At 44.3% G+C, this 26,051-nt stretch overlaps 1 protein-coding gene and 1 long non-coding RNA gene across 3 annotated transcripts in view; one reads left to right on the top strand and one right to left on the bottom strand.

Moving 5' to 3' along the window:
• PLA2G4E (phospholipase A2 group IVE) overlaps positions 1 to 11,740 on the bottom strand; it is a 57,419-nt gene extending 45,679 nt beyond the window's left edge. The window contains exon 1 of the mRNA XM_063090066.1: positions 11,341 to 11,740. Coding sequence (XP_062946136.1) covers positions 11,341 to 11,535 — 195 coding nt within the window. The 5' untranslated portion in view covers positions 11,536 to 11,740. The remainder of the gene's footprint in view (positions 1 to 11,340) is intronic.
• Positions 11,741 to 11,991: 251 nt separating this feature from the next.
• LOC134373245 (uncharacterized) lies at positions 11,992 to 23,974 on the top strand. 2 transcript variants are annotated; one of them, XR_010022953.1, is made up of 5 exons: positions 11,992 to 12,280; positions 12,836 to 12,908; positions 17,069 to 17,119; positions 17,277 to 17,348; positions 23,110 to 23,974. It is a non-coding gene; the product is annotated as an uncharacterized LOC134373245 (long non-coding RNA). The 2 variants fall into 2 exon arrangements; XR_010022954.1 differs by lacking the exon at positions 17,277 to 17,348.
• Positions 23,975 to 26,051: the final 2,077 nt, after the last annotated feature.

Raw genomic sequence — 26,051 nt, 5'->3', positions numbered from 1 at the left:
ATTCCACTTCGACACCTGGTAAACTGGGATGGAGAAAGAGTGTTGGTTACTGTCCCTGTCTAGAGGCCTGGAGAGGGAGGACTCACCCCTGCTGCCCTGCCAGGGGTGGGAGAGGCTGAAGTGAGGGAAAAGGGAGGCCGAGGCATGGAGCAGGCGCAGGAGATAAAGCATAGGAAGAAGCAGGTGGCAGACCGACCGCAGGACCAAAGCAGGTCCTATGCGAGTTGGGAGAATTCATAAACGAGCTCAACACATGGCCTTCGGGATGACTTTTTAACCCAAAGGTATCTGGCAGGGAGAGGCCAGGGAGAGGATGGGAGGAGGGAAGAGTGGTAGGCGAGGCTTGAGAGCACTGAGACTGCTTTCCTGCCCCAACAAATAAGTCTCCCGGAAAAGCACACCTTTCCTGCTTATCTTCTCATCTGAATGCTTCCTTTTAAAAAAGTATTAAGCAACATTTATGATACACAAAATGTAGAGAGAATAATACAGTGAACACCCGTGAATCCACTACCCAGCTTAAAAAATAACACTGGCAACAGAGTCAGAGGCCCTGTGTACCCCTCACCTATTCACTTCCTCTCTCCCTCTCCCTAAGGACGACCCCCAACCTGAATCCTATCCATCACTCACAGGCATTTCTTTATTCTTTTTCTACCTAGGTATGTATTCCTAAGCTATATTTGGTATTGCTTTTGCATATTTTAAAACTTTATATAAGTGATATCATATAAAGGATATGCATTCTGCCGTAAACATGTGTTTTCTCCACTTAACATTATGTTTGTAAAGTTCACCTATACTGATAAGTTTAGATCTGATTCATTCGTTCTCGTAGCTCTGAACTATACCACAATTTATTTATCTGTGTTTGTGTAAAGGACATTTAAGCTATTTCTAAGTTTTTGCTGTTACTTTATTTCATGACTCTAAGGCACACATTTTTTCCCCATTTTAAAATCTCTGAATTAACGAATACTTTTTCAAAAAAGTGCTGATGTGTAAAAAGTGATGATGATGTGTCTTTTCCCTTAGTGAGGGATGTAACTTAGATTCAATGTAGAACGGTACAAACAATGCCACTGTGAACTTTCTTGTACATTTGTTTCTTCATTGAATGTACCTCTGGAAGTATAAATTGCTGGGTATGAGGTATATTATCACCAATATTACTAGGTATTGCTGAGTTATTTCCTGAAGTAATTTTTACTGATTTACACTCCCATCACTATGTAACAGAGTTCCTAGTGAGGTATACCAAAGTGTATCATCTGACTTTCTGAGTTTTGCCAATTCAGTGGATGTAAAATGTGGGTTTAATAGGCATTTTCCTGATTACTAGTGATCTTGGGCATCTTTTTCCACGATCTTTTAATTTCTCTAACCCATATTCTTGGGACTCTTTACTGACCCCTGCTTCAAGCCTCTTGTCCTCCTTCACCATAGTCAAAATCTGATCACCATCAACACTTACAAATATGCAGCAGTAGTGACCAAAAGCTACGAAACTACTTAAGCCCATGTAATTCCACTTTTCCAATCTTTTCTCTAGATTATAAATACCAAGGGGAAAATGTTACATGCTCCAAAATGTTAATTGCATCTAAATTTTGATGGCAAAGACCTCAAAATCTCCTAAATGCTCAATATTGGTAGAAATATAAATAAATTGGGACATATTTCCATAATTGAATTCTACGTAGTCATTCAAAAGAGAACTATAAAGAGAATGAATCAAAATGAAAAAAACTTTTGATAACTGTGTGATACGGGTGTAAAAATCAGCAAACTGAGTAACAGAATATAATAGGTATCTCCAAACAGAACCAAGTATACAAATACTTGAATTTAGGATATAATGAGGATGGCTGATTACCAAAATAAATAAGCAAACATCATTAATTTTCCCCAAAATCATAACCACAAGACAAAACAAGATCTCATACACAATAGCAATGAAAAACAAAATAAATAAAACTGAACTGAGGAAAAATAAGCAAGAAATTTACAGACACTAGGTAGAAAGCATAAAACAGCTTGAAAAATGGAGAGATGTACCTTGTTTTTGAATGGGAAAATAAAATTATCAATTCTTCCTAAATTAATCTATAAATTTAGTACGATAACCAACCAAATTTCTGAACAGGAGTTTTTGGAAAACTTGACCTAAAGTTTCCAAAATTTATGCAGAAGAACAAAAATGAAAAAAATATTCAACAAACTTGTAAAACAGGTACAATTAAGGAGAGGAAACTAATTCAATCTAGTAAATACATTTTAAAGCTACAGTATTTAAAGCCTAGACAGTCCAGACACAAATCCTAGTGCATACAGGAAATTTTCATGTGGAAATTATGCCATTACAAATTAATCAGGGAAACAAATTATTTGATAATTTATGAAGGGAAAATAACTATTTTCTGAAAAAACAACAATTTTGCCACTTGGGAAAATAATAAGCTGGATCCGTGACTCACTCCTTATATTAAAACAAATTCCAGGTGTAAGTATAATTTATCTGGATATTGTTTTATCATCATTAGTCATGAAGAAAGATACAAAACTGAGATGTAATAAAGGAAAACAAATGAATAATTCTGACTATATACATATTAAGTTTCTCTAAATAACCGTAAACTATAAAAAAGACTAATTTGAAAAATATTTGCCAAACTTATGATGAAGGGTTGGTTTCCCCAGTAAAAAAAAAATTTCTTTCAAATAGATACTAAAATGCTAACAACTCAATCGAAAAACTGATGAAAGATGCAAACAGGCAGTGAATGGTAATAATGTATATGTCAGCAATTCCAACTTCGCTGAACATTGGAATCACCTGGAAATTTTTAAAAGAAATATTGATGCCTGACTCCCAGATATTCTGATGTAGTTAGTACGGTGCATGACTTGGGCGTCTGGATTTTTAAAAGCTACCCTGGTGGTTCTAATGTTCAACAAAATTTGGGAATCAATGGAATATGCAATAAGCCTATAAAAGATTATCACTAATAATTAAAAGAAAGTAAATTAAAACCACAAAGAAAAAAATGAAACTGTATTTATTTATCAGATTGGCAAGGGTGGAAAGTTGATAAGACTCAGTGTTAGTGAGGGTGTGAGGAAGAGTCAGTAGAACGCTGTTGATAGATGTAAATCGGAACAAACTTTTTGGAGGGCAATTTGGTAATCTTATTAATATGTAAAACTTGTATGGCTTTGACCCAGTAACTCTATTTCTAGGAATTTACTGTACATAAACTCTTGCACAAATTTTCAAGACGTTTGATTTAGCATTATTCCTGTAACTTTTTTATTTCATTGTTTGTCTGTTTGGTTTAACAAGGGCTATGGCTTAGAAGTTGTTGAGGGATGAAGGTAGCAGTCATCCTCCCTCCCTGATATGTCCATGACAGCTGGGCCTTGGACACTGCTGAATGGAGCTAGCCAGGACCCTCCCTTAGGAATCTAGTTATATCTGTGAATTTGCACAAGAGCAGAGAAACTTCCTGGGGGAGAAAAGAGGTTGGGATTGCGACCCTTTCCCATTGGGGATTCATGTTATTGCAATGTATATGATGAACTAAAGAGACCCCGAAGAGACCCACTGAGGTTCAGATGACAGGGAAGGACAATGGGAATCCCAGAGAGGAACGTGCCATAAGGATGAGGGAAGGTTGGACTAGTGTCCTGGAAGCTGAGGTACTGAGTAGTGCTGAGCCTCTTTCATGCTTATTCACTTTGCTACCATGAGCCTATTTGGGGGGAACTGGCTCCTTGTGTGTGTGGATCGAGAGGGCTGTATATTGCCAAGTGATACTTGGTAACTGGGTCAGTTTGCTCTGTCATTGATCCTAATAGGGCAGGTGCATTTCTTAGCCTGGGCAAATCAGCAGAGATGCTTAGTGGAGAAGTCTGGAGTCAGCAGACAAGAGATGGGGGTCGGTCTCATGAACAGAAACCTAGATGATATGATGGTGTATTATGTAGCCATTTTTAAAAATCTTTTTTTTTTGTATTTTTCGTGACCGGTAAGGGGATCGCAACCCTCGGCATGGTGTCATCCGCACCGCACTCAGCCAGTGAGCGCACCGGCCATTCCTATATAGGATCCGAACCCACGGTGGGAGCGGCGCAGCGCTCCCAGCATTGCACTCTCCCGAGTGCGCCACGGGGTTGGCCCTAAAATCTTTTTTTTTAATGGCAGAGGAAAATTATCACTATTTACTATTAGGTAGAAAGGATAAATTTTACAATATGAGCTTAATTTTACACATATAAATATATATGTACAAACAAAAGTGATTTCTATGTATATATGTGCCTGGAAAAAAGACTGGAAGGAAAGATATTAAGGGTTCAAGAAGTTATCTCTGATGATGAGATTATTGGGAATGTTTATTTTCCTAATTAAACTTTTAAAATGTTTTAATGTTTGTACTGAACATATATCATGTTACTTAGAGTCAGAAAAAACAATGTTTAATAAAGAGCAATGTACCAGCCAGCTGCCAAAAAAAAAAAAGAGCAAAATTATTACATGCTAAATAAATAAAGCAAAAAAATATATATTTAGAGGCAGGGAAAGAAAACTAACATTTATTTCATGCCCATCAAATTCTGGACCACCACGCCATATATTTATATATGTCAGCTCTGTGAAAAGTACACAGGCGTATGTGCTCATGCCCATCCTCTGAGAGGAGCGGGAGGTATCGGCTGGGGATAAGGTCAGGCAGGTCCATCCAGGGAAGTAATTTTTCCTCAAGTGCCAGGCAGCCCTCTCTTCCTCCTACCAACCCAGCAGCTGGCTCACTGTCCACCATCTGGATCCTCCTCTTTCCCCCAAATAAAATACCCACACAGCAGGCAAGGAAGAGGACACAGCCATGGCTCATTGAAAATTTGACTAAAGTAGGTACTGGAGCCCACAACAGCAGGGTCTTGAAACTGTGGAACACGGAAGCTAACAGCAGGTGCGAAAAGGGCTGTGAAGCACAGAAAAGGATTAGACTGATGCTGTGTCACATCTGATGGCGGAAATAGGGCCTTTATGGGCAGGTAAGTTTTACCTCAGTGTAAGAAAGAACTTGGTCACTTGGGAAGTAATAAACTTCCATTCCTAGAAGTATGCAAGGGGTACCTGCCCGGGAGGTACAGAGGAGATTCCTATACTTGGCAAGGAGGTTGCTCTAGAATCCAGATTATCTGTTTCAGCTTTAGGATTCCATTACTCTCTATTCTGCCATGTCCTCGATCCAGGGGACAATTTACTTATCCTTTCAGCTGCTCGAAGCACCTATGGGAGAGGACATCGGGAAGCCATGCCAATCTTTGTTGCCTAATATATAAGTGACCCTAATGGTGGGAATTTCACTAGGCAGGGAGAAGAGGGGTTTGGGGCCAGTCTGGCCTGGTGAGGGAGTATTAGGGGAAAGCAGGCCAGTGGGCCCCAAAAGTTCAGGATCTGTGGGTGGCCATCCTCTCTGCCTTTCTCAGACCCAGCCCTGGAACTCATCTCTTGGGGCAACTTTGACAGAAACATGGAAACTTTTGTCTGGTGTGACTCTCACTGGCTGGCTGACACACCCTCCCAAATGGCAGGTATTTGGGGAGCACCTACAGTGTGGATGGAGGTGGATGATACAAAAAACAAAAACAAACAAACAAACAAAACACCACAGACCAAAGAGGCCACTGACAAAAAGCTTACAATAACAATAAAATTTCATGATTTGTTGGAGAGATAAGACCCACACAAACAAATGTAGAGGAAAGAATCAGAGATTTGGAGTCAGAGAGACGTGACTTTATATCTTGGCTCTGGCACTTACTAGCTGGGTAGCATTAGGCAATTACTTTATCTCTCTGAGACTCACTTTCCTCATCTGTAAAATGGGGCTAATAGTCCCTTTTTCATAGGATTGTTGTAAAGATTTTATATTTATATTTTTATACAGTGACTGGCAGGAAGAGTCAGCCATGTAATAAACCTTAGCAGTTTGTAGTGATTACAGTTTTTATTATTTTTGCTACAGGACAAATAAATTGGGAAGAACTACCGTAGTTGTAAGTGAACTTGGAAGGCAAAGAACCTAAAGGTTGGCGTGGGCTGAAGAAGTCAGGAAAAACTTTATTCACTGATGGCAAAGACTTCTGTGCACCTCTTAAGTGCTAGGCAGTATGTTATAGGTGCTGGATACCAAAATAAATGTAGTACCTGCTTTGGGGAAGGCAGGTCTTTGGGCCCCTAAAAGTCATCCTCTCTGCTTTTCTCAGAAACAGCACTGGAACTCATCTTTTGGGACAACTTTGACAGAAACATGAAATTTTTTTCTTGCATGACTCTCACCTGCCGATTGACACATCCTCCCAAATGGCAGGTGTGGAGCTGCCAGTGGAGAAGATTTGATAGACAATGAACAAATAAATAAAAACAATTTATAATCATCAACTGTGATAAGAATTAGGAAGGAAAAGAACAAGGTGCTATGAAAGACAATAACAGAGGGTACCTGATTCAGATGGGGGAAGGGTCACAGGTGACCTTCAAAGGAAGGTGCCTTTAAACTAAAGCCTAAAGGAAGGTTAGGGATTAGCTGTGTGTGGGCTGCTGGGAGGGTTCCCAGGCTGAGGGTATAGCACATGCAGGACTCTTAGAGGTGGAAAGGCTGGCATGTTTAGGAACTGCACACATGTGAGTAAGGAGGATGAGGTGAGACATGTCCGGGAAAGTGGATTACATGAGGCTTTGAAACTCATGGTAAGGATTTGGTATTTTATCTCAATGGAGTGGATGCCATTGAAGGGTATTAAGCAGAGACGTGATGTGGAGCAGATCACTCTGGCTGTTGGGTGGGGGCAGGATTGGGCAGGACTGGAGGTAGGAAGATGACTTGTGGTGGCTCAGATGGGAAACAAATGGTCACTTGGGCCAGGGCAAGGAACAGAAATGGAGAGAATTGATGGGATTCGAGAGGTGTTTTGGGTAGAACCTACACAGTGTGATGCTGGATTAGCTATAAGGGTGAGGCCGAGGGTGTCCAGTAGGCTTCAGGAACCTGGTGGATAAAGGAGGCATGCAGACGGGTGGTCCTGAAGGGAAATTCATCAAGTACCAAAATGGAGGCAGGTGGGGAGACGCTGGGCAACTTGGAATGGGGGCAGGGTTTGGCAAGGCAGCAGGAGGATGGGAGAGAAAGCACTCCACAAAGGCAAGCAGCAGAATTGGGTGACGAGGCAGGAATGAGTGTGCCTTGCACCACGTGGGCGGCCCAGGGTAGGGTGAGCCCTGCTGGAAGAGGAGGGTGTGAGCTGTGGCCCTAGAGTGTGAAACCAGGCAGGGCGGCAGCTGGGGTGGGGCCTCTGGAGCCAGGTGGAGGTATCAGCCTTGATGCCAGAGATAGTGGGAAGATGTTCGGTCCTTAGGCCAGCAGCCAGTCAACCAGGCAGCCACCGTCACCCCATGCCCTCCAAGTTCCAGGTCTGTGCCAGGGGATGGAAAGACTCAAACAAGCAGCCCCAGAGCTCGTGCTTCCTGAAAATATTTACTGACCACCCACTCTATGCTCAGAAAGGTAATAGTATGGGATGATTATGGAAAAAAATCTCTTGGTTCCCAGGACGCCACCTTCTCATCGGTTCCTTGCAACCTCACTATTCCTTCTCAGTCTCTTTTGACGGCTCTTCTCCTCGGCTGGGCATCTAAAGGTGGAAAGCAGGAGAGTGCAGACTTCACCCCTTCTCTTCTGTCTCTTCACCCCTTCTCTTCTGTCTCTTCACCCTATCCTTTGGGGATCTCATCCAGCGCCATGGCTTTAAGAACCATCACTATCCTGCTTCGTGTATTCAAATAGCTTACCCTAACCTGTCTCCCGAATTCCAGACTTGTATTTTCAACCGCCCATCTGACATCTCCACTTGGACATGTATATCGAATTTAAAATGTGCAAGACAGAAACCTCCAGTTCCTTCTACCCTAACCCTACCTAGTGTTCCCCAGCTGAGTAAGGGTACCTCCCGGTTATTAAGGCAAAAACCTAGGGGGCATCTGGGATTTCTCATTCCATGTCCAATCTATCCACGAGTCCTGTAAACTCTACCTCCAGAAAAATCCAGAATCTGTCCACTTCTACGTCCACTACTACCACCCCTAATCAAGCCACCACCATTTCTCTCTGGGCTCTAGCAAAGGCCTCCTCACTTGTCTCCCTATTTCTCATCCGTCCCCTAGGCAATCCATTCTCCACACACTAGCCAAAGTGATCTGTGTAAAACGCAAAATGGATAAAGGTGATCCTCAGATTAAAGCCCTCCAATGGCTCCCCACTGTGCTTCAGAACAAAATCAAAGCTGCTTTCTGCAGCATCTGGCCCAGCCAGTCTTTGGCCTCAACTCGGGCCACTGACTTCCTCTCTTCCCCTGCTTTCTGCTCTCCAGACAAACTGGCTTTCTGTTTCTAGAACACACCAACCTTGTGCACTTTAGGACCTTTGTACTTAAAATTTACTCTCTCTGGAACACTTTTCCTTCAATCTTCTTATCATTCAGATCTTAGTTCAAATGTTACCATCCTACCTAATGCCCCTCCCTGCTGCAAATTACTTGCTATCACAGATTCTGTTCTGTTATCACTGATATCAGAAATAGTCATATATTTATTTATTGTCTGTCTCCCCCATTAGAATGGAAGTTTTATGAGCACTGGATCTTTTCTGACCTGCTCAGTGCTTTATCTCCCACTCCAGAACAATACTAGGCAAATAGTGGGAGCTCAATAAATATTTGTCCGATGAATGAAAAAATGCCTCAGATGTGGTTCCTGGTCTTCTTGAGAAAGGATGACATGCCACAGGAAGAGTTACCTAGAGATACAGGGTAGGAAATGGTAACTCCCTTTACTGAATGAAGTCATTTACAGCTAATCTGATGAGCTGACATTTACTAAAGTGTTGCTGGATGGCAATATGTTGCCCAGTAATGGGAGCCTCTAACCGGAAAGACAAAGGCCTGTTGCACAGGGGTGGCCCTGGAGGGAACACTTCAAGGACCAAATGGAGGGCAGATGAGGAGCTACTTAAAGATTGGTGGGTCCTGTTGTTCCCTCGAAATCTGCTACATAAGTAATCAAGGACTCTACTGTCACCAAATATGCACACAACCCCCCAATCCCTCTTATCCCCCCCTTACATACATACACTCCCTCTTGCAGAGCTGAATGTGCCTCTTTTTATCTTGTTAAGATATTCCACAAAGGTCTTAGGGGATGACAAATTGACCAGTCTCGGAAATTTATAAAAATAAAGCACTTATAAATACTCTGGCCTTTCACCATAAATCCTAATAAATTATGGCACATGCACACAATGGAATATTATTCAGCCATTAAAATGGTAATTATGAAGTTTAGGTAGCAACCTAGAAAATATCCATGACTATAATTTTAGGCTAACTGCCCCCCCCGAACCGGGAGTAGATATAGTATAAATATTAAAAACACAACTATATAAACATTATATAAGAAAAAAAAAAAAAGACCGAAGGGGAATAGTTACTATATTGGGTTAATGGGATTGTGGTGGACTTTCCCTTTGTGCTTTCCAAGCATTTTTAGAAATTACTTTTACAGATAACAAAGTGAGAAGATTAAAATCAAATACAACGTCTTTTTGTGGTTTCTGTGTCTCAGCCATGTGGCCTTTCTACTGTCACCTTAAACAACTGGAAAAAGTCAGGGGGGCCGTGAAACAGCCTGATCCCTGCTCCCCGGCAGGCATGGGGCGACAGGGGCAGAGAAATACTAACAAAGGCATAACAGCCACAGCAGTGATCCACAGCGCTCCAGCTTCATGTGCCCCAGGCATAAGCTGCACAGCCGTTTATTCCTCACATCATTTCTCCTCCATTTATGAAGAAACGGAAGTTTCAAGAGGTTAAGGAACTTGTCTGGAGTAACAGAGCCGGCCGAGGCATTAAACCTCGTTTGGTTTCAAAGCCCATGCTCTTAACCACTCTAATGAAGCCAACACTTTCACAAATATTAAACCATTATCTTTTAATTGCTCTCATACCTTTCAGCTGCCACCTCTAAGTGTGAGTCAGGAGGTTTAGGATGCCAGGGCAGGCAAGGGCAGGCCTCGGCCTCTTTAGCAGGGCAACAGGGGAGAGAGGTTGTTCCAAATCACACCTCATCTTTCAGCAAGCCAGGTCCTACCTGGCTGAGGAGACACAGAGACTTCTGGAAAGGAGGTTGAGTCAGGAAGAGGAAGGGGAGAAGAGCCTGCTCCCCGGAGTCTGGGTGATTGCAAGAAGACATGTTCCTTGGAAAGGGTGAAATGGTCTGGGGCAGAGAAGTTGAAGGAAACGCTGCAGGGATGGGGGGAGGTTCTTGACCACTTTTCACATGTGACTCTGGTAAGGGTCACCCAACAGAGGCCTGAGTCCCCATGGGGAAGTCGGCCTGGTTAAGGGCTGGAGTGGTGTCCTCATGAGGACTGGGTCACCCCCCTGAGTGGCCTCAGTTACCGAGTATGGTGGACACCCGGCTGAGGGATGCAGGTATGAAGTAAGACTATTAGGGGCCGGGCAAGGTGACCCCATGGTTGAGGCTCAGGAAGCCAGAAACCAGAGGCCAGACAGAGATAGGCAGAGACCAGAGGTGTCTGTAGGAGGTGAGGGGACCATGGACAGTGCTCCCTGTGAGCGAGGTCTTGACTGGCGGAAGGGAGTGAGACTCCCCCTGCACAGCTCAACCAGAGGGGCACAAGAACACTACCCCCTCCCCAAATTGCTGGGAGCCGACAGGGAGCTCACCCACCCACCCAGAGGAGAGTCTGGGGAAGGCAGATCTGGATCAACTGATGATTACCTAAAGATGCTGTTCGATTTTTGTAGCTTACTAAATTTACCAGATTGGATTTACCTATTAAAGGCGTTCTCTTCACTGACCAGTAGGAGGTGGGGCTTGTGAGGAAAGCCAAATCAGTATCACAGTAACAGAAATAACTTCTGGCTCAGATTGCCCATAGAGACTAGCTGTGTGATCTTGTGAATATTCATGAACCTCTCTGAGCCTCGGTTTCTACGTCAAGTTCAGATACAAATACCTCCTTAGCAGAGTGTCAGGCACACAGAATGCACTCAATAAAAGGTCACCACTGTTGCCAACTGCTCTTTTGAGCACAGAGGGAGGTAAAGACAGATAGGTGTGACAGGGGTGGAGAAGAAAGGAAATAACAAAAACATATTTTAATTCTGCAGCTATGCAGATGTTCTCATTCAGAGTCAGGAAAGTGGGGGTAAAATGTAAGGGGCCAGGTCCCCTCTCCCCAGGAACAGGCATACCTGAGACCGCCAAGGAACCATGGGACGTAAAGGTGGGAGATCAGGTGTTTCCAGGTCCTGTGTATCTCCAAACTCACTGAAATTTCTTCTGGACCTGCTGTCTTTTTCTGCTTGTGGGCTGTGTGGGACAGACACATTAGTTCCCAGGACAGGACAGCCTTCCGGGACCTGGAGATTCATCCCAACTGCGTCCATCTCTCGGGGCTGTGTGGTGCTGGGATGTGTCCTTAAAAGTGGGGTGTCGTTCTAGTGGGGGCATCGTCAGGAAATTTCAAGAGAGTTTTGTAAGAAAGTGAAAGCAATGCCATCAGATTCCTCTTGAAGATGAGACAGATGAATTATTGAGGAGGCGAAGGAAGCGAGGACTTAGCTGAAGGAGTCCCACATCTTTCTCTGTGAATGTTTCAAACAATCTGGACCTACTTTGGTGGAAAGAAATTTCTTGTGCTGCACGAAAGGTAAGCAGGGAGCAAGAATTATGCGCGCACAGGGCAGATCTTGATAAAGGAAGGCCTGCACTGCAAGGCTGTGATCCAGGCTCAGGGACAGAACCTCATTGCTCAGAAGCTATTTTTAAAAGTGTGAAACTCAATATGTCAGTGGGGAGGGGAAGGAGAAAGCCTGGAGGTGAAGCACTGAGCCCATGAGGCCCCGAAGGAGACTCACTTTCCTGGGAGAGTGGAGCTTGGTGCTTGCCTGACACCCCCAGATCTCTATTTTGAGCTCTGGGAAGAAATACCTGGCCTGTGTTCAGGGCCGATCATGAAGGCCATGGGCCAGAATAGAATTTAATAATTAACTCTGCTTCTCATTTTAGTCCTTTCTTTGGTTTCATAGAAGCTGTGTCCAAAAGCTTGAGAAGAATGTATCACAGCTCCGTGTTAGAAACAAAAACAAAAAACAAGCCCTCTTTGTGTTCTGTGTACAACTGTTTCAAAAGGTACGTTCAAAATGTGCGTTTTTCTGTCTCTCCATGTGCTGGCTCTGAGTTATCCAGCATCCTCTCTAGTTGGGAACACCCCGCCATAACCCCACTGCAAGACACTTTTGTTTTGTTTTGTTTTTGGCAGCTGGCCAGGAGAGGGTTCAAACCTTGGACCTTGGTGTTGTCAGCACCACGCTATAACCAATTGAGCTAACTGGCCGGCCTGACTCTTTTCTGAGGCTGTGGCTTTCTAGTGGACTCTCTCTGACCCAAACAGCACAAGAAAAACCAAGTAACAGCCAGACCTACACTCAGACTGACTAGAGTCATGTATTTGGGTGGGAAATGTGTGTAACGTGTCATTTTTCTGCTTGTGCTATTTGGAAAAAATAGCTTGAATAACTAATCAATGACTACTAGTTTGAATTTTATCACTAACAATGAAAGAAGAAGTTCTTTTTTCAGATCAAAAGTAGTTTGAAAGTGACTTGAATAGTTGCTGGATCTCTTTCTTAGCATGGTGTTTAGCAGTTTACAAAGCACTTTCATTTATGTTTGCCATTTCTTAAGGACCTCATTTCTGGAGATCTTTATTAGAAGCTGATGCTGGCCGATGATTAGAAGAAAAGCAGCTACTCATAGAGTAAGTGTACAGATGCCAGACATGGCTATGGTATTTTAATTTTTATTTTGCTACAAGGGAAGCAGGAAGCTTGAAATTGGAAGAAAAAAATTCTGTAATGGAGATATATAATCTACGGGGCATTTGAAACCAAGTTTTCTTAAAGTCAGACAGAAAGTCACTTATAAGACCCAGAAGGACTTCTTAATTCAGGTGATCTTTCAGAATATAATGGGAAACCTGGATTAGGCAAAGTATTGACAGGTGATAGTTGAATATTAGTGAGTTAAATACCATACCTAGGTGTTCTCATTTCTTTGTGTTACCCTGATTATAATTCAAAAAATAAGTACAGAGATTAGAATGGGTTTGTTTGTTTGTTTGTTTCAGAGATGACTGGTAAGGGGATCTTAACCCTTGACTTGGTGTTGTCAGCACCATGCTCTCCCAAGTGAGCCAACCAGCCATCCCTATATAGGGATCTGAACCCGTGGCCTTGGTGTTATTAGAATGGGGTTCTTTAAGACTTCTTTTGGTAAATATTTTTGGGGCCTAGGCAAGGCAGAAGGAAGCCCTGGCACCAACATTCAGAGCTCTCTGTCCTGCCTAGGCCATTCTGGAGAGCACCTGGAAGGGAGCTATCTAATCCTCATGACTCTGCCAACCCTCATCCATGCAGGTGAGACCTAGAATGGGCATCTGGTTGTAAGCAGCTGACTACAAAGATCCTTGGTCAATCTGGTGCCAGTTGGTGGCGGTCGGAGCTGAGAGCCCAGGCCACACCACACTGAAGAGTTAGCAGAGAGAGCAGCCTTGCCAGTGGTCTGGGTGTGCAGGGTGGGAGGGAGGAGCCAAGGCTTCCTTCCCCTGCCTCTTGGAATGTCTTTCTCACCTCATATATATATATATATATATATATATATATATTTTTTTTTTTTTTTTAAAGATGACCGGTAAGGGGATCTTAACCCTTGACTTGGTGTCATCAGCAGAGCGCTCTCCCAGTGAGCCACGGGCCGGCCCCTCACTTCTTCTTTCTTCCTGCCCTGAAGACCCTCTCGGTCACTTCTCCCTATAGTGGTGCAGATTCCAGGGCTGTCCATGGGGAACTGTGGTGATAGGATAGATGGGGGCGAGAGAGGAACCCTTCCCTGCAGACCCTCCTAGACTGAGAGAGGGGACTTCCACTCCCCAACTGTGGACAGAGGGGCGGAGCAGAGAGGAGCCCTCGTGTCATTTCCTGATCTGTGTCAGGGAGTATCCTTCAGGGATGTCTAGCTTAGTCCCCTGTAAAATTCACCTCCTACATATTAAAAGTAAAAGCCAAGCAAAAGACCTTCCACCTTAGCCAAAGCGACAATGCCAACAAATGTTCTTGCACTGAGCACAACGTGTCTAGAAGCCCCCTAGGGCAGCCGGCCACTGGTACTGCAAAAAGCCTCATTCCCCGCCTGGCTGGGCCCAACCAGAGCCTGGGTGACAGCACAGTGGGTCACTCCTGGGCGTGACTTCACAGGATTCTTGGTGGCCAGGATGGCTTAAATCAGCCTTGTTCTTAAAGAAAAACGTGTCCAAATATTCATTATGGCTCCCCCACCCCAACCGATCAGAGGTCATCTCGCTGTGCTCATTTCTGCCTGTGCATCCTTCTCCCGCTCAGAGGCAGGGACTGCATTTGAGCAAAGTGCCTGACACATGATGGGGGCTTGGTAAATGGTGACAAAAGAGGAAGAATGGAAAGTAAAAAAGGAGGCAGGAAGGGAGGGAAGAAGAGAAAGAAGGAAAAGCAAGACAAGTTGTAGGATGATTTGCAGAAGTAACAGCAGCATTTAATGGTGGGAAGGGACAGAGAACAAACTGAAATGTTCAGGTGGAGGGTAGTATACTTAGTGCTCATGTGCTGCTTTGATGTGCGTATGTTTTAATTTCTCCCTTTCTTATAACCTTGGGGAAGTTTTAACTTCGTTCTTTTAAACTCAAACATTTTAATGAGAAGTATACCAATTTCATGAATTTTTATCTAGAAAATACTTTATGAAAATATTTAAAATTGATAATAGAGTAGGGGAGTGGGAATCAGGTGGGTAAAGGGAGGCTGTATATTCCTGTTTCATTCCAATTGTTTGTAACAGGAAAGTATTTTTAAATTTACATAACTTGGGCCGATCCCGTGGCGCACTCGGGAGAGTGCGGCGCTGGGAGTGCGGCAACGCTCCCGCCGCGGGTTTGGATCCTCTATAGGAATGACCGGTGCACTCACTGGCTGAGTGCCGGTCACAAAAAAAAAAGACAAAAAAAAAAAAAAATTTACATAACTTTACATTAAAAAAAGGGAAAAAGCATTACTGAGACAAATGCAATTAAGCCAGTTTAATTTCTTGATCAATTTCTAATAGAATAATATTTCGGATCAAGTCTTTTCCATATGCCATGAAATTTTACCCATTATACATTTATTTTTGTGAATTTTCTTCTGTGACCACTATTTCTTAACAAGTCTAATTCTTGCTAGGTCAATTTTTTTTATCTCCAAGGTGCAATTCTTTAAAAGTTTACCATGTGAAATTTTAGCTGTTGTTTTGTTGGTTTTATTTTGCATTGTTTATTCCTAAAAGTATAAAGAAAATTGGATAAATTACTGATACTCTGTTTTTATCTTTTATTTTTTTATTGCAAAAAAGCATTGTTAAAGAAAAGACATTTTCCATACTTTGGTTAAAAAGGCAGGATGCTTTGTTAGATTAAAACAATCATTTAGGGGCCGAGCCCGTGGCGCACTCGGGAGAGTGCGGCGCTGGGAGCGCAGCTACACTCCTGCTGCAGGTTCGGATCCTATATAGGGATGGCCGGTGCACTCACTGGCTGAGTGTGCCGGTCACGAAAAAGACAAAAAACAACAACAACAACAACAAAACAATCATTTAGAATGTGGGAAATCCTACAGATAGAAAAAAAAAGGCACCCTCAGTTTTGAGAAGTAGGCTATTTAAAGAAAGATGTTCTCAGCAAGAAAGCCCCTAGTGAGAAGCAGAGGGAGAAAATCACACAGAGAAAGGGGTTGTCAAACAGACCAGCGATATCAAGCCATTCTTTAATAATTGACCCACTGGTGCGTTAAATTAAAATTTCTGGAATTGGCTCTTGGCACATTGCGTAGGGTAACAGTGTGTCTCTAGGTTTGGGGAGCTGAGAACTTAATGAGCATTCTATCCACCTATAGACCTTTGTTGACCTAAAAGAAACTGAAGCCAAACATAGGAACATAGGATTTATTGAGCAAATATGACAATTGCAACCAGAGAGACACAAAGGTCAGGTCGCCCTGAGAAATGCACTCCGGAGAGGGCCAGCAGAGCTTAGCATTTTATCATCACAGGAAGGAGGAAGCGTCAAAGGCGAGGGAAGGACAGCCTGCCTAATCACTTCATCAGGTTTTCTACTGGTTGCACGTGACGTATAAATTTGAGATTGTTACTAGGTTACATCCTACATGTAAGGAACTAAGGTAAGGGATACAAGAAGCATTTGAGGTTATATTATAGCTTTCTGGTGCCATTATGCTTGCTTTTAGGTAAAAACGGTTTTATGATAACGTTTCCAGGACAGGTGGACGTGACGACTGACTTACCCCAGATCTCCCAAGGCACTATAATAAGGTGACCTGGTTAAGAGCAGATTTATTTTTTTGGTTATCACCTACAACTTTAGGGAAGTAAATTAGGAAGAAAAAAATTCACAAATATAAAAAATACACATAATAATGATGTATGTCGTTCAAATGAACAATGCTTATGGTCTCATATTGTGAGGAGAACTCTCTTTTCTCAAATATCTATATGTAGCAGAAAAGGAGGATTGGACAGAGTATAGTTGGGGACAATTATTAGAAAAACTAAAATTGTTTCATGTTTACCCCAGAACCATCTGAGACTTCAATAAACTGGTTCGGTTTGTAAAGGGTTTAGAGTAGAGTAGGCACCTGGCGAACCCCCAGGGGACAGTAGCTGCTCATATTTTTGTCAGGTACCAATTTGCTTTGTCCAAGGTGCTCTGGTTTCAGGGCACAAAAGGCCACTTAGTTTTGCTCCAAAAAAATGGAATGGAGCTTTATCAAAAGGAACTGACTTTCCTTCAGTACTGGCTCCAGGAAGGTAATAATCAATTAGCATGTCTCCTTACAGGTCCCTGGAAAAAGTACTGAGTGACATCAGGAAAGACAGGAAAGGTGACAGGTGAGGCTCGGTGCTTCTCTGGCAGTCCCTGGTGCACACCCATGGAGTGGGGTGGGGGTGGGTGGGCTGCAGGAAGAGGGCATCCCTGCAGCTCTTGAGCAAATTATTGGCAAGTTACCCAATATTTCTGAGCCTTAGTTTCTCATTTGTAAAACAGGGATAATTGTGATGATACAAACTTTATAGAAGTGTGAGAACTATGCCTGGAAAATAGTAGGCTGGAGTCAAGGTAAGTGCCTTTTCTGCCCAACTCCCTATTACAGACAGTGTAGCTTTAATAACCCAGCTAAATACCAAAATTGATTCACATGAATATTATAGATATATTGCAACTCCTAAAATGACCTTGATATAACAATTATTATTTTTACAAAAATTAGATATATTGTCTTTTTGTATCATCCCATGAAGGGGAGGGTGGGCATTTTCCTAACTTTCCTTCAAGAACCAGCTTTAAGGGTGATGACACTTACCCTTACCCCCCACCCCTTCAACTCTTAGAAGTTCTTCACCACAGAGTAGGAAATAGGGACCGGGCTTGGCCCAAGTTAGAAGTTGCCTCATTCTAGGGACAGAATGAGAAATAGGGGAAGAAAAGTCACTCAGGGTGCAGTGTGGCTGAAGCTGCAGTGAAGAAGCCCTTTTGGACCCCACCTCCCTGGCACAGCCTTGAGGAAAGTGGCTGTGAGACTGGAGCAAACATCATGAGCTCAGGAGCCAGAGCTGGGTCTGAGCAGGAAGGCGGTGGGCTAGCCAAAGCCACCTGCTGCCAGGGATGAGGAGCCTGTGTGCGTGCTCAGCAAAGTCCTCCCAATGTCATTCCCAGACAGGGGTGAAGGGGCAAACCAGGGACCAGACGAGATGCTGGTGGGGGTCCATGGCCATTCTACCCAGATCATCCAGCCGTGGGCAAAAAGGACAACCCCAGAGTAGCTGTAGCATCTGTATTCCATCATCAATGCTGTGTGACAAGAGCAGGGGCAACACCAGAGTGATAGGATTGTCTGCGTCTCAGCAGTGACACCATGTGGCACTGAGAGCAAAAACCTTGGATAATGAGAAGTTGTCCAGTTTCCTTTGCTCAGGACTTTAATGGGCAGGACCCGCCCCCCTTGGATAAGTAAGCATCCCTGGAGGTTTTGTGAACCTAATGGCTAATGGGAGAAATCCGGGAAGGAAAGAAATATTTCTAAGCTAGACTGGTTGAAGTCTAGATGTCAATTAGATTGATCATTAGAAAGAACATGCAGTAATCTCAATTCCAACTCCAAATCAGGTAGTGATTACACATCGTTACCTTGGGGGCCAGTCACCACTCCCTGGCATAGACGGAGATTATGCAAAACACCAGTGTCAAGTTGTGAAAACTTCCTCAAGTGGGAAGAGCACTCACCCCTTGATAAGAGGGACTCAGCTTGCACTTTCCCAATAGGAGAATACTCCTCTTCCTGTGATGCCATTTCAGTAAGTGGCCCTACCATCCACCTGATTGCTCAATGAATTAGTCAAGACTCTTTCAGTTGTAGGTATCAGGAGCCAAACTAAACAAGCTTAAGCATAAAAAGCAATTTATTGCCTCACCTAGCTGGGAAAGCTGCTGGATTAACTCATGGAATTGAAAGAAATGAAGACCCTGAGAAGTTGAGGAAGGATAGAACCTGGGATTCAAAGTCACTAGGACTCTTTGTCCCACCCACATCTCCTCTATGTCTGCTTCTCTTCTCCCGTTGGCCCATTCTCTCCTACTGTATGCAGCTCCCATCCACCTGTGGGGAACACAGCCACTAGCAGAACAAACTTAGCAATTCCAACATCAAGGGAGAAGTTTTTCCAACAGGCATCTTTATCCTAGGGAAAGGCTCTGATCAGCTCAATGGAGTTAGGAGTCTGCCCCATGGGACAATCCCCTGCGCCAGGGAGATGACATACTCAGATAGGCCAGTCCTGGTCCCACCCTCTCTCCTGAGGCCACTGAGCAGGAGTGGTTGACAGAAAAGAGAGATGGAAACACATACTTGGCAGGCACAAATCAACGGTTACTATGCTCCACTATGTAGATGCTGTCTACAAAAATCATAAGTGTGCATCTTGGTGAATTTTCACAGCACACCTGTGTAACCAGCACCCTGATCAAAACACAGAACATTACCACCATCCTAGAAACCATCCTCGTGCTCCCTTCCAATCACTTCTCTCCTGGCCCCCCAAAGTAAACACTACCCTGATTTCTACTACCACAATTAGTTTGATCAATTTTAGAATTTTATATAAATGCAGTCATTCAGTATTATTCTTTTATGCCTGGCCTCTTACTGTCAACATTATGTTTATGAAATCCATTCATACTGTTGTGTGTAACACAGAGCATTTGTTTTTATAGCTGCATAGTATTCCATTGCATAAATACACAACAATTTATTTGTACATTTTATTGCAGATGGACATACTAACCTGAAAAGGGAAATCCCAAGTGCCATTGCATCGTGATAGCACTCTGAGAGGATTTACCTAAGCATTAATGTCTTTGAATTTTGCTCTGAATTATGTCCTTCTTTGAATATACATGTAAATGCTGGTTATTAATTCATATGTAAGGTTGCTACAGGAGTTTAAAGGCATGTTTTGTGGAAAGGTTTACAGAGTGATGTGTATGCTCTGTGCTCTTGAGGCTCACTGTTCCACACCCCTGGACCAGCCAGGCAAACTGTCCAAGCAACAGTCACTGAGCAACACAGCCCCCTGGTGGCACAGCCATCTGAACTGCAGCCTTAGCTCACAGATGAAGTTAATTGCTGGCTTTTCAAATGGGGCATTAAATATAGGGAAGGTCACAACCCAGGACATAATTTATACCAGTGATCATTTATGTCAATAAAAGTGTCGCACCTTCGTGGAGCTATATCCAATTAGGATGAAGGTTCATCTCTAAAATAATGATAAAAATTTTAAAATAACTGCTGTCATTTATCAAGTACCTACTATGTGTAAGGTATTATGCCAAATTTATCACATACAGTATTCTGTGTAATCCTTCCAGCAATGCTGTGAAGTGGCTATTGTTGTCTCCTTTTAGAGAAGAGGAATTAGAGGCTTAAAAAAGTTCAGTAATCATCTCAAGGAACACCAGCCAGGATTTGAACTCCAGCCCTCTCTCATAATCACGATCTCTCTGCCTTCTCTGGATTGATTGGAGGCGCCTCGCTGTTCAGTGCTTACTCAAGGTTCATTCCCCAACCCTAGGAGGGTTGGAGTGGAGAAGACCTTGCACTTCCTCCTGGTGCTCCCTGCTGGGAGGCAAATACTTCTAGCCCTTCTTCCCCTGTCCATTCTCACAAGGGCGACTGATTGTTTTTCTGACTGGTAGAAGCCCAAGACATTGATTGGGTTATGCTGTACTGCTGGTGGGGTTGATACACCTAAAGGCCAAGAGCTATGTGGGCATTTCCTTCATCTCCCTGCACCCAGGCACTGGGCAGTGTCAGGTCAGCCTGTTCTCTGTTCCTACTTCACTGCTCACAATCAGTGTTAGGTGGGATGACCAACTTGTCCCAGTTTGCCTGGGACCTTCTCCACTTTGGCACTGAAATTCTCCCATCTCAGGAACCCTCAGTCCCAAGCAAGTTGACTTTCCCCCTCAATCTTGGGTAACTCAGACCTAAGTTGCACCACAGATTCAACTGTCCTAGATCCTGTGAGAGGATGAGAAATTCTTTAGGCCTCCAGGCTCCTGACATGTTGGTCAATCCAGCGATTACCAGAGCTCTGCACTGGGACTGAAGATTGTCGGGGGTTTGTTGTGTCTATAAAAACAGGCTTTGGCAGCGAATGGGGTGGCCCAGCACGTGAGTTCTGCAGGCAGGTGGCCTGGATTCGAATCCTGACTCCACTTCTTGCTGGTTTTGTGGCCTTGAGCAAGTTATCTCACCAACTCCAACCTTAGAGCCTGACTCTTAGCACAGTCCCTACCTCACTGGGCTGCTGTGAAAATTAAATGAGAAAATGCAAACACTTAGAAGTGTTCAGCCCACAGGTGTGTTCAACAAATGACAGCCATTGCTGTTTCCCTCTGTTCCTTGTACACAGAGCTGCCAGATAGCCTCCCAGGTACTGGTCCTAAGTCTTTTACTGATTTTTATTATGAAAATTTTCATATCCCATGCCAGTCCCTCCCACCCCCCCCAAAAAAGTTTCATAAATACAGAGGAATATATATTGCACATTCACATATATAATGAGAAAAGTAATAAAATATATACCCATTTACTCAAACTCCTTCTCAGCTTAAAATAGAAAATTATCAATGCTTTCAAAGCTCCTATGCATCCCTCTCTAATCATAACCTTCTCTGTGAGGGTCACAGCTAATCTGAATTTTGTGTTTATCATTTCCTTGCTTTTTGTTATATGTTTACTACATATATATGCATCCCTAAATAATATATTATTCAGTTTTGGATATTTAGGTACTAACCCAAATGCAACCATACTTACTTTTTCACTCAACATTGTGTTTTTGAGATTTATTCATGTCAATGTGTGAAGCCATAGTCCATTATTTTTCTTGGCTGTATAGTATTCCACTATTGGAATGTATTGTAATTTATTCATTCCCTTATCATCTGAATTGTTGCTATAGTACTGCTGCAAACAGTCTCACATGTCTCCTGGTGCACGTGCGCAAATGTTACTCTAGGGTATGTACCAATCTATTCCTAAAAGTCTTTATTGATTGGCCAGTGGCAAAGTCCTATTCTTTGATTTGATTTTCCTTCCACCTCGGAATTCTGAATTTGATATCCTCCTACCCATTAAACTCTCTTTTCCTGTATTTTAAACTAGGATTCATTAGGATGCATTATTCTGAGTGACAAAAAGTTCAACTCAAGTGAGATTAGGCAAATAAAAAGAAAGGGGGAGGGGGGGAAGAGATGAGCCGGGAAGAATGACTGAGCAGTCCGGGGGGCGGGCACTGTTTTAATCTTAGACTGGACACTGCCGGCACTCTCCGTGTCTCTCTCCATCCTGGGCTTGGCCACCCCTGTCTTTCCTCCATTCTTAGACAAGCTCTTCCTTCCTCAGGACCACTTCTGCCCCACACATGCCCGGGTTCAAGCCCGGTGAGAGAGAATGAGGGTCTACGTCTGAAGCCCTAAAAAAGTCTCCTGGTATCTCATTGGCTGCCCCTGGCCACCTGCTTGTCCCTAAGCCAATCTCTGTGCAACGCTGCTCTGACTGGCCAGGCCTGAGCCACAAGCCCACCCGTCGAATCGTGGTGGAGCAGGAGCCCGGAGCTTGTGGGCTGAGTGAAGGTGGGGAGCGCCCCCCAGTGCTGTTCCTAAGAGAAGGGCGATAATCACACTCAGCCCCAAACAGTGGGTGCCCAACACGCCCTCAGCTGGCTGTGTGACCTCGGACAGGGTACGGCGCATCCTCGGTGTGTCTCTTCATCTGCAGATGAGAGGGCTGAGCTAAAGGTCCCTAAGATCCCAGCTATCCTTGAGCCCCGTGTGGGGTCTGGCTGCCGTTTAACATCGCACTCTGGTGCCTTTTAACATTGCAGATGGGTCTCCACAGCATGGAGTTCTCTGTAGAACTGCATGTGTCAACTTTGGTTTCTCCAGTCCTCCAGCGCATTTCCCTATGTCACTATTATCAACGTCGGACTGGGCTTCTGAGATCACCTCTGGGAGCACATTCCTCTTACCAGACAACATGACTTCTCAGAGGTAGCTCACTGCGGGATAACTTCTCAAATGCACCCTCTGCAAAGACCAGCAGCCCTTCCAGAGCACTTCACTGTTCTCACCACCGATGTCCTTTCAGGTTGCAACCTTCAGAGTCTCCTGTGGATCTTCGTCTTCCTTACTTTAAACTCCTGAATCTGATCTGTCACAGAATATGGGTATTTTTTTTTTTTCCTTTAGAACGTCTCTCAGACTCACTCACTCTCTCTCTCTCTCCTTCTTCTTGCTTGCTCTTTGATGAAGCTAGCTGCCATATTGTGACCTGCTCCGGGAGGTCCATGTGGCGAGATGTTGAGGGCAGACTCAGGCCAACAGCCCATGAGGAACTGAATCCTGCCAGCAGCCATATGAGGACACATGTCCTGCCTCCTTCAAACCTTGAGATGATTGCAGCCCTGGCCAATATCTTGATTGCAGACGACCAGCTAAGTCATGCCTCAATTCCTGACCCGCAGAAACTGAATGAGCTCCAGGAAACCATTGTCAAGAAATGGAAACCTGAACTTTAAGGAAACACATCTAAGATTTCACCATTTGGAATGACAGGTTTTTGTTTTTTCTTCTAATGGATACTGTATTAGTTAGTGTTCTACAGAGAAACAGAACAGGATGTGTGTGTGTGCGGGGGGGCACGCGCACACGTCTGTGTGTGTAGAGAGAGAGAAAGAGAGAGAAGTATTTTAAGGAACTGGCTCACACAGTTGTGGAGGCTTGAGTCCAAAATCTGATGGGGTAGGCCAACAGGCTGGAGACTCAGGGAAGAGTTGCAGTTTGAATCCAAAGGCAGCCTGTGGGCAGAATTCCTTCTTGCTGAGTGAACTACGTCTTTGTTCTGTTAAGGCCTTCAACTGATTAGCTGAGGCCCAACCACATTATGGAAGATAATCTGCTTACTTAAAGTCCACCAATTTAAACGTTAATCTCCCTTCACAGCCTGCTGGGCCTTTGTGTCTTTGCTGGTTGTCTCTGGGCCTGGCCAGGGAGAGGCCCACAGGCTGCAGGAAGAGCCATGCACAATTTACACGGGAGCCTTTGAGTGGGGGCCTGACAGCTGCTGGAGTCATAGTCCTCATCCAGATCAGGGTGGGGCTGACAGACAGGCATTCCTGGCCGTTGGGTAGTCAGAGGACCTGGGGTGACAGCAGCTATTCAGGGTGGGGGGTAGGGGGTGGGTGTGAGACAGATAAACACACTCACACATGTACACTCATGTGCCTGGTATGGCTTTGAGCCTCAACCCAGCCCACTCTGGGGGCTGTATGGAACTCTGTCAGCCCTCTGTCTGGTCTTATTACAAGCTCCCCAAATATAATGAGTCTTTTTTTCTATTTGTCCCTTCTCTCACTCTCCAGAGCACGGGAGCCCAGAGTTGGCCAAACCCTGAGACTGAGGGCACAGTCCTATAGACAGCCAGATCTGGCCAGGATTTCTGACGCCTTGCTCCCCACTGCAATGGAGGTTACCAACCTGTACAGTCTAAAGGAATAGTCTCCACAAGACTGTCCTGACTTTAGTCTCCAGCCACAAGTTCAGGAGTCCCCAGAACCACCTCCACTTCTGACCAGCTGGCTACAAATTTAGGAGCCCTTACAACCACCCTCAGGTTCAATAATTTGCTAGAATCATTCCCAGAACTCAGGAAAGCACTAAACTTATTATTATAGTTTTCTTATAGCAAAAGGACACAAATTAAAATCAGCCAGAGGAAGAGACACATAGGGCAGAATCTGGGAGAGGTCCAATTCCAGAACTTCCAGGCATCCTCTCCCTGTGGAGTCCAGGATGGCATTACCTCCTCCCGGCCACAATGTGTGACAATACACGCAGAGCATTGCCAACCGGGGACGTCTACCTGAGCCAGTGCCATCCAGTTTTTATTGGGGCTTGAGCAGTGTAAAGCTAGGGCTAGGGCTCACAGACCCCTCGAGCCCATTGTACAGACTGGGTCACAAACCCTCCAGAAGCAGGTCTATGAGCTAGGTAATAGGAAAAGGTCCTGGGAGCTGTGGGTAAAAAATTAATAGGTTTTATTCAGAGCTAGGAGCAGCTGCCCTAGTGGCTTCCTGGAGCGTCCAGAGAAGCACCATGTATCAGAGCCCTTAGTCCTTTTTACTTAAGTCCATCACCCAAAACACCTGGGTGCACATGCGCAATTACACCAGACAATAAACAAGGAACACCTGGGTGCACGTAAATATTTACATCAGATGCCCGGCAAGATTCTGAACATCTGAGGGGCCCTCATCATTTTTCTATATTTTCCCAACAAACAGATACTGTCTGAGTAGCCTTCAGTCTCCCTCCTGAAGGTCGGGCTAAGACTTTGATTCTCCAGTTCCTCCAGGTGGCCAAATCCCCCCAGCAAACAAAGACTCCTGTCAGACAGGACATTCCAGGGATTAGAGGTCACCTCCCCATAGCCAACTGCAAAGGCCAGACCTCTCTGTAGGTGAGGTTAGTTCTTCACTACAAATAGGGCATGCTGCAAAGTCAGGGCCCAGAGCTGCAGACTGGCATGGTGGTCAGAAGCCTGGATGCTGATTTTCAAGGCCTCCAGTTCCAGTCCTGGCTTTGCCACTTTTGAGTTGAGTGATCTTGAGCAAGTTGCTTAAGCCACTGATATCCACCAGCCAAAGACCACCAGAAACATCCCAGTAGTTGAACAAATTTGGGTTTGTTGGTACTTGTTGCAACTAAGGAGACCTTGCACCGTGAGGAACCATGGAGCGTCTCAGTAAGCGGTGTGGAAGGGGGGCTTATCTTAGGGTTTGGGCTTATGTGAGGTGATTTTAGGGAACGTTTGGGGAAATGAAGTTTTGCTATGGATTGGGTGCTGTCAGGAATTGAGGGCAAGTCTACATCTGGGTATCTTCATAATTTTTATCTAGGTGGCGGGGGAGCAGGGCAGGGCTAAAAACCTGTAATTGATAAAGAACAGCAATCTCTCCTGTGAAACAAGAGGGCAGCGTTTGGGCATTTTGTGGCTTCACAGTGATCTTGTTTTGGCCATGCTCAGACATGTTTAGGAATGGTCTTGTTTCTGTCTTGCTCTGTCACAGTTGTGTAGTGACCCTGTCTGTGCAAGTGTTTGTGCAAGTGTTTGTGTTCATCAGGAGCACACCATGGCCAGCAGCGAGTGCCGGGTCGGCGCCAGCAGATGGAGCAAAGGGATGCTTTTTTCATCATTGT

The sequence above is a fragment of the Cynocephalus volans genome, chromosome 3 (assembly GCF_027409185.1).
Source record: "Cynocephalus volans isolate mCynVol1 chromosome 3, mCynVol1.pri, whole genome shotgun sequence".
Classification (NCBI taxonomy): domain Eukaryota; kingdom Metazoa; phylum Chordata; class Mammalia; order Dermoptera; family Cynocephalidae; genus Cynocephalus; species Cynocephalus volans.
This window is presented reverse-complemented; position numbering and strand designations above follow the sequence as displayed.